This window comes from Aptenodytes forsteri, unplaced genomic scaffold (genome assembly GCF_000699145.1).
Source record: "Aptenodytes forsteri isolate BGI_AS27 unplaced genomic scaffold, ASM69914v1 Scaffold15, whole genome shotgun sequence".
NCBI classification, from domain to species: Eukaryota; Metazoa; Chordata; class Aves; order Sphenisciformes; family Spheniscidae; genus Aptenodytes; species Aptenodytes forsteri.
The window spans coordinates 18550081-18562566 of NW_008795129.1; the positions used below are offsets into that span (position 1 = coordinate 18550081).

Sequence of the window (12486 nt, forward strand, 5' to 3'; positions counted from 1 at the left end):
AGACAGTGAAGGTCTCCAGATTACTTTGTTGCCTCCTTACCAGTGCAACACACGATGATCATGCATTTGGCATTAAAGGAAAAATCTAGTAATGGTAGGAGCCACATGCTTTTGGAGTTCCCATTCACTTCTGTCCCCAGTGGACTGGCAACTCCAGCAAGTGTGAACAACTGTAAAGCACCCAGGAAAATTGTGACATACATGGGATACTATAATAGTCAGCTTGAAGAACTGAGGTAGGCACAGTCAAATCACTTAGAAAAAGTTTCAGTACATTTCATAGAATCATAGAATCATTAAGGTTGGAAAAGACCTCTAAGATCATCGAGTCCAACCGTCAACCCAACACCACCATGTCCACTAAACCATGTCCCTAAGCGCCTCATCTACACGTCTTTTAATACTTCCAGGGATGGTGACTCAACCACTTCCCTGGGCAGCCTGGTCCAATGTTTAACCACTCTTTCAGTAAAGAAATTTTTCCTCACGTCCAATCTAAACCTCCCCTGGTGCAATTTGAGGCCATTTCCTCTCGTCCTATCGCTACTTACTTGGGAGAAGAGACCGACACCCACCTGGCTACAACCTCCTTTCAGGGAGTTGTAGAGAGTGATGAGGTCTCCCCTCAGCCTCCTTTTCTCCAGGCTAAACAACCCCAGTTCCCTCAGCCGCTCCTCATCAGACTTGTTCTCCAGACCCTTCACCAGCTTCGTTGCCCTTCTCTGGACACGCTCCAGCACCTCAATGTCCTTCTTGTAGTGAGGGGCCCAAAACTGAACACAGTATTTGAGATGCAGCCTCACCAGTGCTGAGTACAGGGGCACAATCACTTCCTTACTCCCGCTGGCCACACTATTTCTGATCCACTCACCTGTTGCCTGGCTCCCTAGTAGGAAGCTAAGCAGCAGGACAGCGCCGGTGTGGTGAGACAATGTGGTCTTGAGTAAGAATAATTTCATGAACTAGGTCATGTCATTGTTTACTGACAAGTTCTTACATGTGTACATGTTCACGTGTACTCATTCACATGTGTGTTGGAGCTTTTTCTCCTTCCTCAAATAGAAAAGGAACTGATTCTGATTGAGTTGCAGGTTCCTCTTCAACTCTGAATCTGAACAACTTACTAAGTGCCAAATACAGTGAGGATAGGATGGATTTCTTGATTGTGGTTTTTGGACATTTTGAAAGTATACATTCATCAGGCCTTGAGGAAGAAAGAAGTCATCTTCAGAACTCTCTAAGGAGTAACTTTCTTCCCACTTACATGTTGAGCAAAGATCGTCTGACCTTCCAGTAAAGAAGCTGGTATTCCTGAGAAAAAAAGTTTAGACATATTTGGGGCTGATTTCATGTCAGCAAGTGTTTTTCTGAAGTGAAGAGTTGATTTGTCCTGTATTTTTCACCCACCTGGTTTGATAACAATGTTTTTCAAGAGGCCTGGAAACTAGAATCTTACATCAGTGAGTTCTGGGTCCAGAGAAACAGGCAGTCTGGTTTCCTTCCTGTCTGGTCCTCGAGAAGAATCTTTGGCAAGATATTTGAAGCAAAGGAATCAGTTTCCTACATTCATTTTGCATTAAATGACACAACCATAGAATTCAAATGAAGGATGTTTAACTCTTGTTATTTCTTAAGCCTGAAGAAGAAACTGGATTGGCATTCTTATTTGGCACCTTTGAAGTCCCTCAGTTGCTTCAAATACTTTGAGACTCCCAGCTATTATGACTGAACCTTTCATCAGTTTGAGAGATAAGGATTAGATTTATGCTTTTTTTGTGAAGAAATTAGTTTGATAGTCACAGCACACTGGTGGCGGCAGGTGTCACAGGTGGAACTTCCTGAATTCACTATTTGTTTTTTCCTGTTGGCTTTCGTGCAGTGCAGCAGCAGTCATTTTTGCTGATAAGCTTTGGTGATACCAACATGCAATCTCTGCTATCACCAGCAGTCTTCAGCTGTAGTCCACCACATCATGGAATTAATGCCACATAGTTGAATATGTGCTTTAAGCATGTCCTTGGAGCATTTTGGTGGCCTACTTCTCAGCTATTTACCATATTTTAATCAGACATTAAAAAAAATATTTTGAATAATCTGTTTTTGGCATCTTAACAACATGCCCCAAGCAGCACAAGTGAGCCTGCAAGGCGGTAGCTTTGATGGTGTGTATTTGACAGCATGATAATCAGTGTTCAGGTCTGTATTTTGATGTGTTACACTAGCAAAGAGCCAAAGATGGTACATATGGAATTTGAGATATCTGACACGATGACTATAAGTTGTCCAGATATTACAGCTATTAAGAATGATGATGACTACGATATGTGTTGCTTTTGCTAGAAGTCATTCACTTCAGGGGTGCTGCTTTTATTTCCTAAGGCTGCTCTGGCTTTCATGATCCTCCCTGGGACTTTGTTATCATTAAAGGGGTTCTGAGACACTCTCCTACTCAAATAGAAGACTTTTATCTCCAAATGTCACTGCTGCACTGTTTTCATTATTGGCCTGACATGCTTTTCACTATAGCTGGAGTAAGATCTCTGTTTTCTATATACTGATGCTGAGGCCAAATTATTTGGCAGTGCAATTGAAAGAGTCAGTAACATGTTGAAGGTTCTCTTGGCTAGAATTCCTCAGCCCCAAAGTAGGCATTTAGGGTTGTTTTAGGTCTGTGTTTGTCAGCCATTTATCCTGCCTAAGCCCCTGACATTTTTTTGTATGTGCCTGGTGTACACGCTTAGCGTTCTACAGAGAGATGTCTAGACGCATGCATAAATATCTAAGGTTTTCTGATGCATGTGGACCACGTACATATACAGCAATCTAGGCAACTAAATAACAAATGAGACAACAGATGTATCATCTACCACTTTCCAGATGCCCAAGTTCCACTTTTACTGCTTGCATCATGTCCTTTCTAGTATCCAGAACGTGGGAGCTCTCACACACACCTGGAAAGTTGGTCACCTGGGGTAGCAATGAATTTATGTAGTAAATACAGAAGATGCAAGAGTGGGCAGTGGCATTCTTGCTGGATGTTCTTGTTGCTGTTCAAGAGTCTTCCAGAGTGCATCACTGCTTATGGAATGGAACATTTCTTAGTCGTTTTCTGGTTTATTTAAGTCTGTTCTTGCATCTGTAAGTCTGTTAGTTGCCATAGCAATTTTTGTTTAATCATGCTCCCAACTGATAGGACCAAAAAAGAAGAGAACATAGGGAGTACATTTTAGGGAGGTCAGGAATACTGGTTATCTACCTGCTGATTTTTTTTTAAAAAGTAATTACCACTGGTATTTCTGAAGCAAAATTAATAGTCCTTCATATTTCAGTTTGGTCTATGAGGAATGCTCTGATCAGGTGTAGATTTAAGAGCTCTGAAAGATTTTTCAGCCATGGATTAGACCTGAGTGGCCAAAGAAAGACGTGAAGTCAAAGATGAAAGGTCTCTCTGAGATGATGGCAGTGACTCCTGGCTCACTTGTGAAATACCACATAGATCTTGAACTGTGGCAGGTTCCCTTTAGGTATATTACAGTGTTTTATGTACCTTGGCTTGTAAATTAAATCAGTTGAGAACCTAATGCACAATCAGATAAACATCTCTGCTTTGGAGCTGACAGCATCTGTCCTTTGCCTGGTGCAGATAGCTGTGGTGTTTGGCTCTCTGGTATTCACCTACCAACCACATACCTGTCACAGCCCATAGTCCCTCTATAACTCTGTTCCTTATGTTTAAATGGGTTAATGAAAACTGCCTGCACAGAGATTGCATGAGGAAATGTGTTTGGTTTTGGTATCTTGAGATTTTTACAGTGATGGGAACAAGAAATGTATGTAGGTTTATCCTGGAACAGGCAAAGGCCTTTATTCCTCAAAATCTGCTTTTTCTCTTGGTAATTGTATAAAGACAAAATGATAAAAATGAGTAGAATTTGTGTGATGTAATGTTACTGATACATCCTAAATAATTCTTGAAAATTAATGCTTTTTATGTTTGCTAGTCTAGTTGTTTTATAGCTTAGAAATCAATAATAAAAGTGTATTCAGTGTGTATTTAATGGCATTGGAGTTGTGGATGTGCCACTTTCGTCTCTGTCTCTGAATTGCCTAAAGATATTGATCAGTGTCAGCAATACAGATTTTAGAGGATGGAATATTTATCCTGTTTTTTCCTGAACTTTGATTTCTGTGAATTGCTGCTAACTTACGTGTATTTTATTACCCACATTGGCCTAGCAATTAGTAATCAGTATAGTAGTCACTGGAAAAAAAACCAATAATTTTATTACAACCATTTGACCTGGTTTCTGTCTCTGTATCAAATAATAGTAATCAGAATTCACTTTGAACAGAACAAACACAGATTTTTAGTAGAACAGAAGCTTATAGTGTTGGGTGGGGTTTTTTTGGGGGGGAGATTCAGCAAGGTAGATCAATTAAGATAAAAACTGTATGGACAATGACTGATGAGATGATAAAGTGAGAAAAGAACATGGTGAATTCTCTCAAAATGTGAAATTGTTGCTGCTGAGCTATTCTTTGAAATGTTTTAACAAAAAAACCCACCCCAAACCCCAAAGAACTAACTATCTCACATTTGTTTCATTCTGATTCATAGAAAATTTCACCTTGGGTAGGTTTACGCAAGATCAACATCTCCTACTGGGGATGGGATGACATGTCTCCTTTTACAAATACAACTCTGCAGTGGCTTCCTGGAGAGCCAAATGACTCTGGCTTCTGTGCATATCTAGAAAGAGCAGAGGTGGCAGGTCTGAAAGCGAATCCGTGCACTGCAATGGCAGATGGTCTTGTGTGTGAAAAACCTGTCGGTAAGCAATCTCTTGTACTCAGTTACTGTTACTGTCATGATTAGCAAGCTGTTTGGGTTTTCATTTGGCTAAGAGGGACTTTTGGACAATTTGGATTAAATAATTTCAAAAAATAAAAAAGTAAATTTTTCTTTGTAAAATAGGGAGCTTTAATCTAGAAAACAAATAATATTCCTAAAGCAGCAAATATTAATTTGTGATTTAGTTTACATAGCTTAGTTTGCATTACACCAGAAGTCTTATGTTGTCTCTAAATCAGTAGTAGTCAGTGACAACAGTGATTGTAGCATGAAAGTGTCTGTGGAGGCATTCAACAAGGCTGATGTTTTCTTTCTGAATCTTGCTGAACTTCAATGAATATTTTAATGGTCTAAAAGGCTGACAAAACCAAAATTCTTGTTTCCATCTTTTGGCTTTGTTTGTGTGTAAAGATTATTGTGGCAAGTAGCCACATGAGAGTTCAAATTAGCATTTTCATGCTCCAGTTGTCCTATGTTTCTCTTCATAGCTGTGAGGTTGAGCACATGAAGTTCTTTAAATTTCCCGTTCAGATTTATTTTGTGCATTGTCTGTGCAAAACTGGAAAATAGCTGCATTGTTGGTGTGTTGGGAGCGCGGCCTATCAATCTAATGGTTTTGCTGTGAAATTGTCAGAGTTGTTAACCTGCAAAACCAAAGCATGATCTTACCGATCCTTTATTTTCTTATAAGCAATTCCAAATAGTAATATAATTGCAAAGTATATGTTGTACACTTGTTGCTATTGCCATCTATATTTCCTAAAAAATTAATCTTTCGCAGTGTTCTTAATTTTGAGTTAATAGTTAATTATTTACCAGATGTTTCTCAGAATAGTAAAAAATATAGTCACAACAGAAGAAACATCTCAAAATGTAAAGCATACACTAGGTGGAACACAAATGACGTTATTAAGATGCAGTATTTTACAATTAGATCAACATATGCATCTGTGACTAGTGTCTTGTTTTAGTTTTTTTTGATCTTGAGGTGCTTCAAAACTGTAGAAGTCAAAGTACTTTGGCCTTATGAGAATACTTTTATAGTTCAGCTGATTTTTGTTAGTTTTTTCTTTGTATTTTTTACTAATTGCAAACCACAGCTTGAATACGTACATAGTAGGTCAAATCCAGGAACAGCCTTGGTTAGGTGATTTGGCGTACTATATTAGCAGATGAAGAATGGCTTGAAAACTTCGCTTGTATTGAATATGAGTCAATAATATACAAAAACATGGCAATACATAGGAAGGCTTAATCCCAGTGTTTCACAAGGTGCTTCTGTATGGAAAATATAATGCTATCTATACTTTTGTGTTCCTACCAAAGAATTACTATACTCTTGTTCTTGTACACTTTACAGTTTTATTTGAAATCAAAGCAAAAATCAGGAGTTAAGGTATACAAGTTCTTTTTGTGTGTTACAACTTTTTGAGATGGCATACACCACTAACCTAGTCAAAATGTCATCTCTAGTAGAGAAAAACAAATAAAACCCAAAAACCAACCAACAAAAAAAACCCCAACCAAATCTGTTTTGCATTGAACGATGTTTCTTTTGTTACTTTCCCTTTGGATTCTAGTGACTTTCATATGGACACTATAAGGCAAAATTTTAGGGGATCAGTTGTAAGTAGAATATTTGTTGCTTGTACACTGTTAAACTAATGAGAACAATAGACCCAGAACTCTACTGTACTTGCTATAGAAGCTTGAGACTTACTTTATGTCATGTATGTGGTAGTAACTAAGCTGACGTTACCAGGCAATGAATATTAAACTTACTATTTTGGTATATAGATAAAATTGCTGTGAAAATTTTTAAATGGACTCTTTTAGAGCTCTAGTATGACTTATGCTGAGTATTAATAATTTTTGTAAAATATTATTGTATTTATATACTGCACTGTAAGTGTGGACTAAATTGTTTATAGCTAGTTAAGGAAGCAACCACATTCACTTTAACAAGGATTTTTCTAATGGAACATATGATTAAAGAAAAAAGAGATTGCACTTATGTTCAAAATTATAAATGTTTGTGGTTCTTTTCCAGTTAGTCCCAACCAGAATGCCAGACCCTGCAAAAAGCCATGCTCCCTGCGAACAACATGTTCTAACTGCACGAGTAATGGTATGGAATGTATGTGGTGTAGCAGTACAAAACGATGCGTTGACTCAAACGCTTATATAATCTCCTTCCCATATGGACAGTGTCTAGAATGGCAAACTGCCACATGCTCCCGTGAGTATCTTAATGAACGTTCATTCTATTAAATATACCACTGTATTTTTTCCACTCAAAAGAGCATCTGTATGAATAGGATTCAGCACGTTCACTAAAGATAAAAATAATTTCAGATGAATCAACTTATATAGCTACTAATGTGAGCTGTCAGTACTGTGTATTTTCTAGATACAGATAAAATATTGGTAATTTTTTTATGATGAAACATATTTAGTCTGTTAAAACAGATAGTAAAAAGTGTTTATTATTTTCAGATAAAGAAAAAATACCATGGTTATTTGTGCGACCAGCATTAGTGTGTCAAATAATGGCCATGAGTTGGAACAACATACTGTTAAAATTAGAGAAATAATATGCAGACTTTAGACTTATACCACATCTAGTTAGTAAAAAAAGGAGATGAGCTGAATTCAGAGTTTTTAAGATTCTGGTTTATTTTGTCAGTAGATTCAAAGAAGAACATTTTCCTAGCATGCAAAGTTAAAAACAAGGCAGGTGAGTTCTGTGTCAAGCAGCGAAAGTACTCCCCAGATGTTCCCCTTTGGAAGCACATTTCATCAGAAATTGATACAATGCCTCTCTAGGTGAATAAGAAACCTACTCAGTGTACCTTTCAGTATAGCATTCAGCAGAAGCTAGTTCTTCCCAAGTCCGTAGTGACTGGACCTTGTTGAGTTCAGCACCATGCAGTTCCAGTGTATATTGGTGCCATAATTCACATAGATGTTGCCTGGTGCCTTAGATTCTTGTCTCAGTCATGGTTTATTTAGAAAAATTCCTCAGTTGCCATCCTACAGAAGACTGGTTCTTAGTATTTTTACTGTCCTTCAAGATTTGATTACAATATTTCCTACCTGTAAAGGACTCCAATCCAAACAATATATAGGGCTTCTAAAGGGTACCGTTGAACTCTCATTATTGCTCTTCTCTGCGAGAGTGTTTTTCTAGTTACTTGCGACTTCCTTTCCCTCTCTAAGGGTCTTTTGATATCAGCATCTCTGGAACATTTTATTTCTGGATATGTTGTGGCAGGATTGATGATGATGTCCAACAAGAAGCAACTTGCTTTAGGGTCATAATTAGGTCATGATTCCATTTAATAGATTATTTAAAAAAAACCCCAAACAAACCACCAACTAAAACGCAAAACAAAAAACCTCCTTGCATTAATATTGTATTCCATGTAATAAAGCTCAAAACTGCTCTGGACTGAGGACCTGCGGACAGTGTTTGGAACAGCCTGGGTGTGGATGGTGTAACGATCCCAGTAACACTGGAAAAGGGCAATGTTTGGAAGGATCATCAAGAGGCCCAATGAAGCCTGCTGGCATGCACTCTAATGAAATGGTGCTTGATGCTAGTCTTTGTCCAAAAGAGAAAAATTATGAGTGGTCTTTTATCCAGTGTCCAGGTAAGGTCTGCTTCCATTCTTTCTTATGTATGAAATAAGAGATGTTTCTCTGTTAAAGCATGCCAAATTAACATAATTATTTTGAGTAATAGAAATAACACTTGCACAAGAGATTTGTTTTTCTAAAATATTTCCTAAATACATAGTTTGTTAGTCTCTGTCTACTGAATACAAATGTGCTCACTGTCATGCAGGTTCACATGAGAAATTTAATGCAAATAGTTTAACCGAAATTACCATTTATTTTCACCCATCCCATCCTTCTACTTTTTCAAATCCAATTACGTGGATTTTGCTTCAGCTTCAGCTTTTGCTTTCTTCTGGCTTCTGTATCCATCAAAGACAAGTGGGGAGAAATTATCTATAGGCAACTGCTGATGGCCAGGAGCAGGGACTTCCTGCGTCCCTGCTGTTCATGCAAAAGTCTCCTGGCTGTGAGAATGGAGGGGCTACCAAATATCTGAGCTGTGCCTCCAGTCTACCTTTTAGACATTTTGAGTAAATAGAATGTATGCTTTTATAATCTTCAAGAGAATCTCTGAAGTCTAAATTTAAGCCATACCAATCTGATTATAGTATTTTAATTTTTAAGTTCATTGGAAAAGTAAGGAAGACATCAGGTACTTTAAGACAGTGGAAGCTGAGCTGGTACAGCCTCCTGTATGGAAATACTCAAATCCTGAAAGCTGTGTCATTGCAGTGGTGTAGTAATGCAGGAAAATGAAAAGCATACTGGGGAGTTGGACAGACCTCCAGTGGTAATTTATAATAAATAGTACATTTCAAGACAGCTTGAAAACTTTTTGTAGAATAAATGGTGTAATTGTGCTAAAGTTATTTTTCCAGCAAGTGTTCCTATTGCTGATAAATTTGGAAGCTGGAGCTTCTCTAGGATCAAAACTTTTATGGGTACATGCAGCTATGTTTGTTTTCTCTCCTGGGTACTTTTTTTTATCAGTGTATTCTGTGTGTGTGTATGCATATAAATGTGAGTTTTTATATATATTTATATGTAAGTGTGTGTATCAGTGTATTATTTAGCAGGCAGAATCTCGGAAGACAATTTTGTTTTGGTAACTTTTTTAAAATACATAGGTAAAGAGTAGATTTTTTTTTTAAGTTTTAGAATAATAAAGTGAAATGTAAAACCAAGTGAACACTGTCAAATGTTCTAAGTTAAAACCAAAAAAACTCCAAACCATCTAATACCATTTCCTGAGCAAAGAAGCCTGTAGTAAATTTCTGGAAACAATAGAATGACATTACATTGTATGGAAACTTCAGTACTTAGTCTGTATTTTAACATACAGACTATGCTGATAAGTGCATTGTTAGACTTTCACTGCAATACATAGTATCTACCACTGGTGAAACTGTAATGGATATATATATATTGCTTGTCTAAAATGTTTGAGTTTGAAGTTTTCATCACCTTATTTGTTTAATATTTATTCTTCATGGATAAAATTCTGTATTTACTGTATGTTCTGACCAAGAATTCACTGAAGTTCCACTTTATTTTAAAAACCCACTAGTTTTACGAGTTTGAGGCAAATCCTACAGAAGTCATAGAATTAAAATTTCAATTGATGTGAAATTTCATTTTGATTGTTATCGGATGTAGGTTTTGTTCCTAAGCTTTTGTTTTCGTTTTCTTAAAATAGTATCTGTAATGGATTATACTAACACAGTTTATTATTCTTAGCACAGCAATCATTTGATGTACTTGAAATAAGATAGAATTGATACTAAATGTATATAAACTTACTGAACAGTTTGTTGTTTGGATGAAAATAAAAATAAATAGGTTATAACATATACTTTGAAGATTGTTCTGCCACATTGATGAGTAGTTGGCTAAACCATTCATGTATGCACTTAGTTTTTCTTGTAGTTCATATCCATGCTCTTTAGTGTGCCTCTGGGCAATTATGTTGTTGATAAGTATTGTAAACTCATTCTCATTTTCTGTTTGTTCAAATTTTTAAAACTAGTATTAAACAGGTAGGATAAAAAATTGTTTCTTTTTGTTACTGGTCATTTTGAAATCAATATTCCTCAAAACAACTGTCGTAATATTTCTTTTGATATGAATACATTTTTATTTTTTCATCAGATTTGTATTTGTAACAACTAATATTATAAATAAAATTACAAATACCTTATATTAAAAAAAAGAAGGAAAATAAATAGTACTGGGATTTACTCTCACAAGAAGAGCAGTTTAGGTAGAATGCAAGCCCAAGTTTGTCTTTAAAGCCTAAATTTCTCCTCTGAAAAATGGTGTGAATCGATTCTAACTAGTTTGTTTAAAACTGTTTGAAGTATCTTTACACTAGATCCAGACTGTAATGCAGACATGCTTTTTATATATTTTTCCTAGTATTAATTATTTCTCAAAACTATAATTATCAACATTTGTCAGCATCACCAACCATTTCAACACAGAGGTCAAAAGCAAATTAGACATATTAATTGCTTATCTTCAGGGCAGCCCCACTGAAGATTCAGCTAAATTACATTTGTATATGTGAGGAAAATTACTCTGTTGCTGCCAGTGATGTACATTAAAATCACTTAAGGAAAAAATGACTACTTAAAATTTAACTCCTAGTTCTTATTTAAATGATCGTTACAGCATCTCATGATTTTAACTTTTTTTAATTATTTAATACTGCTGTAGCCAGTTTGATTGCACTCATCTGCATCACAGAAAGTTCTTGAATTGTGCAGTTCTGGCTTTTCACTTTTCTCAATGAGATACATATTAGGAAAATCAGCAAATATATAATATCATTTTTAAATGGTGTGTCATGTCAATTGTAGATTGTATTGGTTCTTATATATATATTTTTGAATTTGATTTAAAATCCCTTCCGTTTCTTTGCTTTAACAAAATGTAAGAATTAAGAGCTATTATATGTGACCAGATAATATTATGACTTGCAGCAAACTAAAATTCACAATAAAAAACCTGATTAATTAAGGTTGCTTTCATTTATCCTTTAAATAACACCAAAATTAAGAAATAGAAAGACTAGAAAATTTATAAATCAGTGACCTACTATTGGAGAATGTCAGAATGAAACATTTTCCCTACCTTATGGTACAGTCTTAATTAGGCAATCTTACTTTACTTTAATAGAACACCTATTTAATGGGCTATCTGTTTTTACTTTTGGTTTATTGGGTTGCATTTTTTTTATTAACATTTGCTTTAAGTCATTTAATGTGTAAGACATACAAACGAAACCCAAAATGGGGCTGCAATTCATGGCATTTTCATGTAGCTTTTTCTGAGAAAGGCAACAGTGCAGAACAGCAAACTGCCTGGAGGAAGACACTACAAAGTTGTCTAAAAAGCAAGTATTCTTAGGAAGAAGAAAACTTGTAATTTCTAACGAGATTTATTCAAGACAGTGAGAAAACTTCTTGTTTAGTAGTACAGAAATGGTTGATACTTGTTTACAAGATTCTGTAGGCATAGCTACAGAAAAAGGAAGAGATTGTAAACTTGGGAGGTTTAATGGTTTATGAGCCAAGCCTGGCAATGATTGTAAATGTATTAAGTTACTAAATTCTAAAACAGCTCTGAAAACTTTTAAGTCATGCAGTGAGAATCTCTTCCCCCCCCCCCCCCAAAAAAAACACACACACACCCATCACTGTGACATTTAGATTAAGAATCCAAATAAAAAATAAGCAGAATGATGTTACTGAGATAGCTGTCCTCTGCTGAGTCTTACTCACCCTTTGCCAGTAAGGGATCGACAGGTTTGACGTAGTTTGACATTTGACAAGCTGCTGTAATGACAGATTGCTAATCTGCTGAGCACTATGAGCTCTGAGGTGCCACTCTATAGAGAGGTCATCCTTCAAAACCTCTTGGTCGTTCAGCCAAGTCCTGGCAGCAGGATCAACAATTCTGGCAGAATTCACATTGTGATTTTGCTGCAATAGTGATCAGTACTTTCTGAGTTT

The 12486-nt window shown here is 36.2% G+C and overlaps 1 protein-coding gene across 1 annotated transcript in view; it reads left to right on the forward strand.

Moving 5' to 3' along the window:
• ATRNL1 (attractin like 1) overlaps nucleotides 1-12486 on the forward strand; it is a 557444-nt gene that overhangs the window by 147238 nt on the left and 397720 nt on the right. The window contains 3 exon segments of the mRNA XM_009277899.1: nucleotides 4619-4832; nucleotides 6903-7091; nucleotides 8287-8505. Of these exon segments, the coding sequence (XP_009276174.1) occupies nucleotides 4619-4832; nucleotides 6903-7091; nucleotides 8287-8505 (622 nt within the window).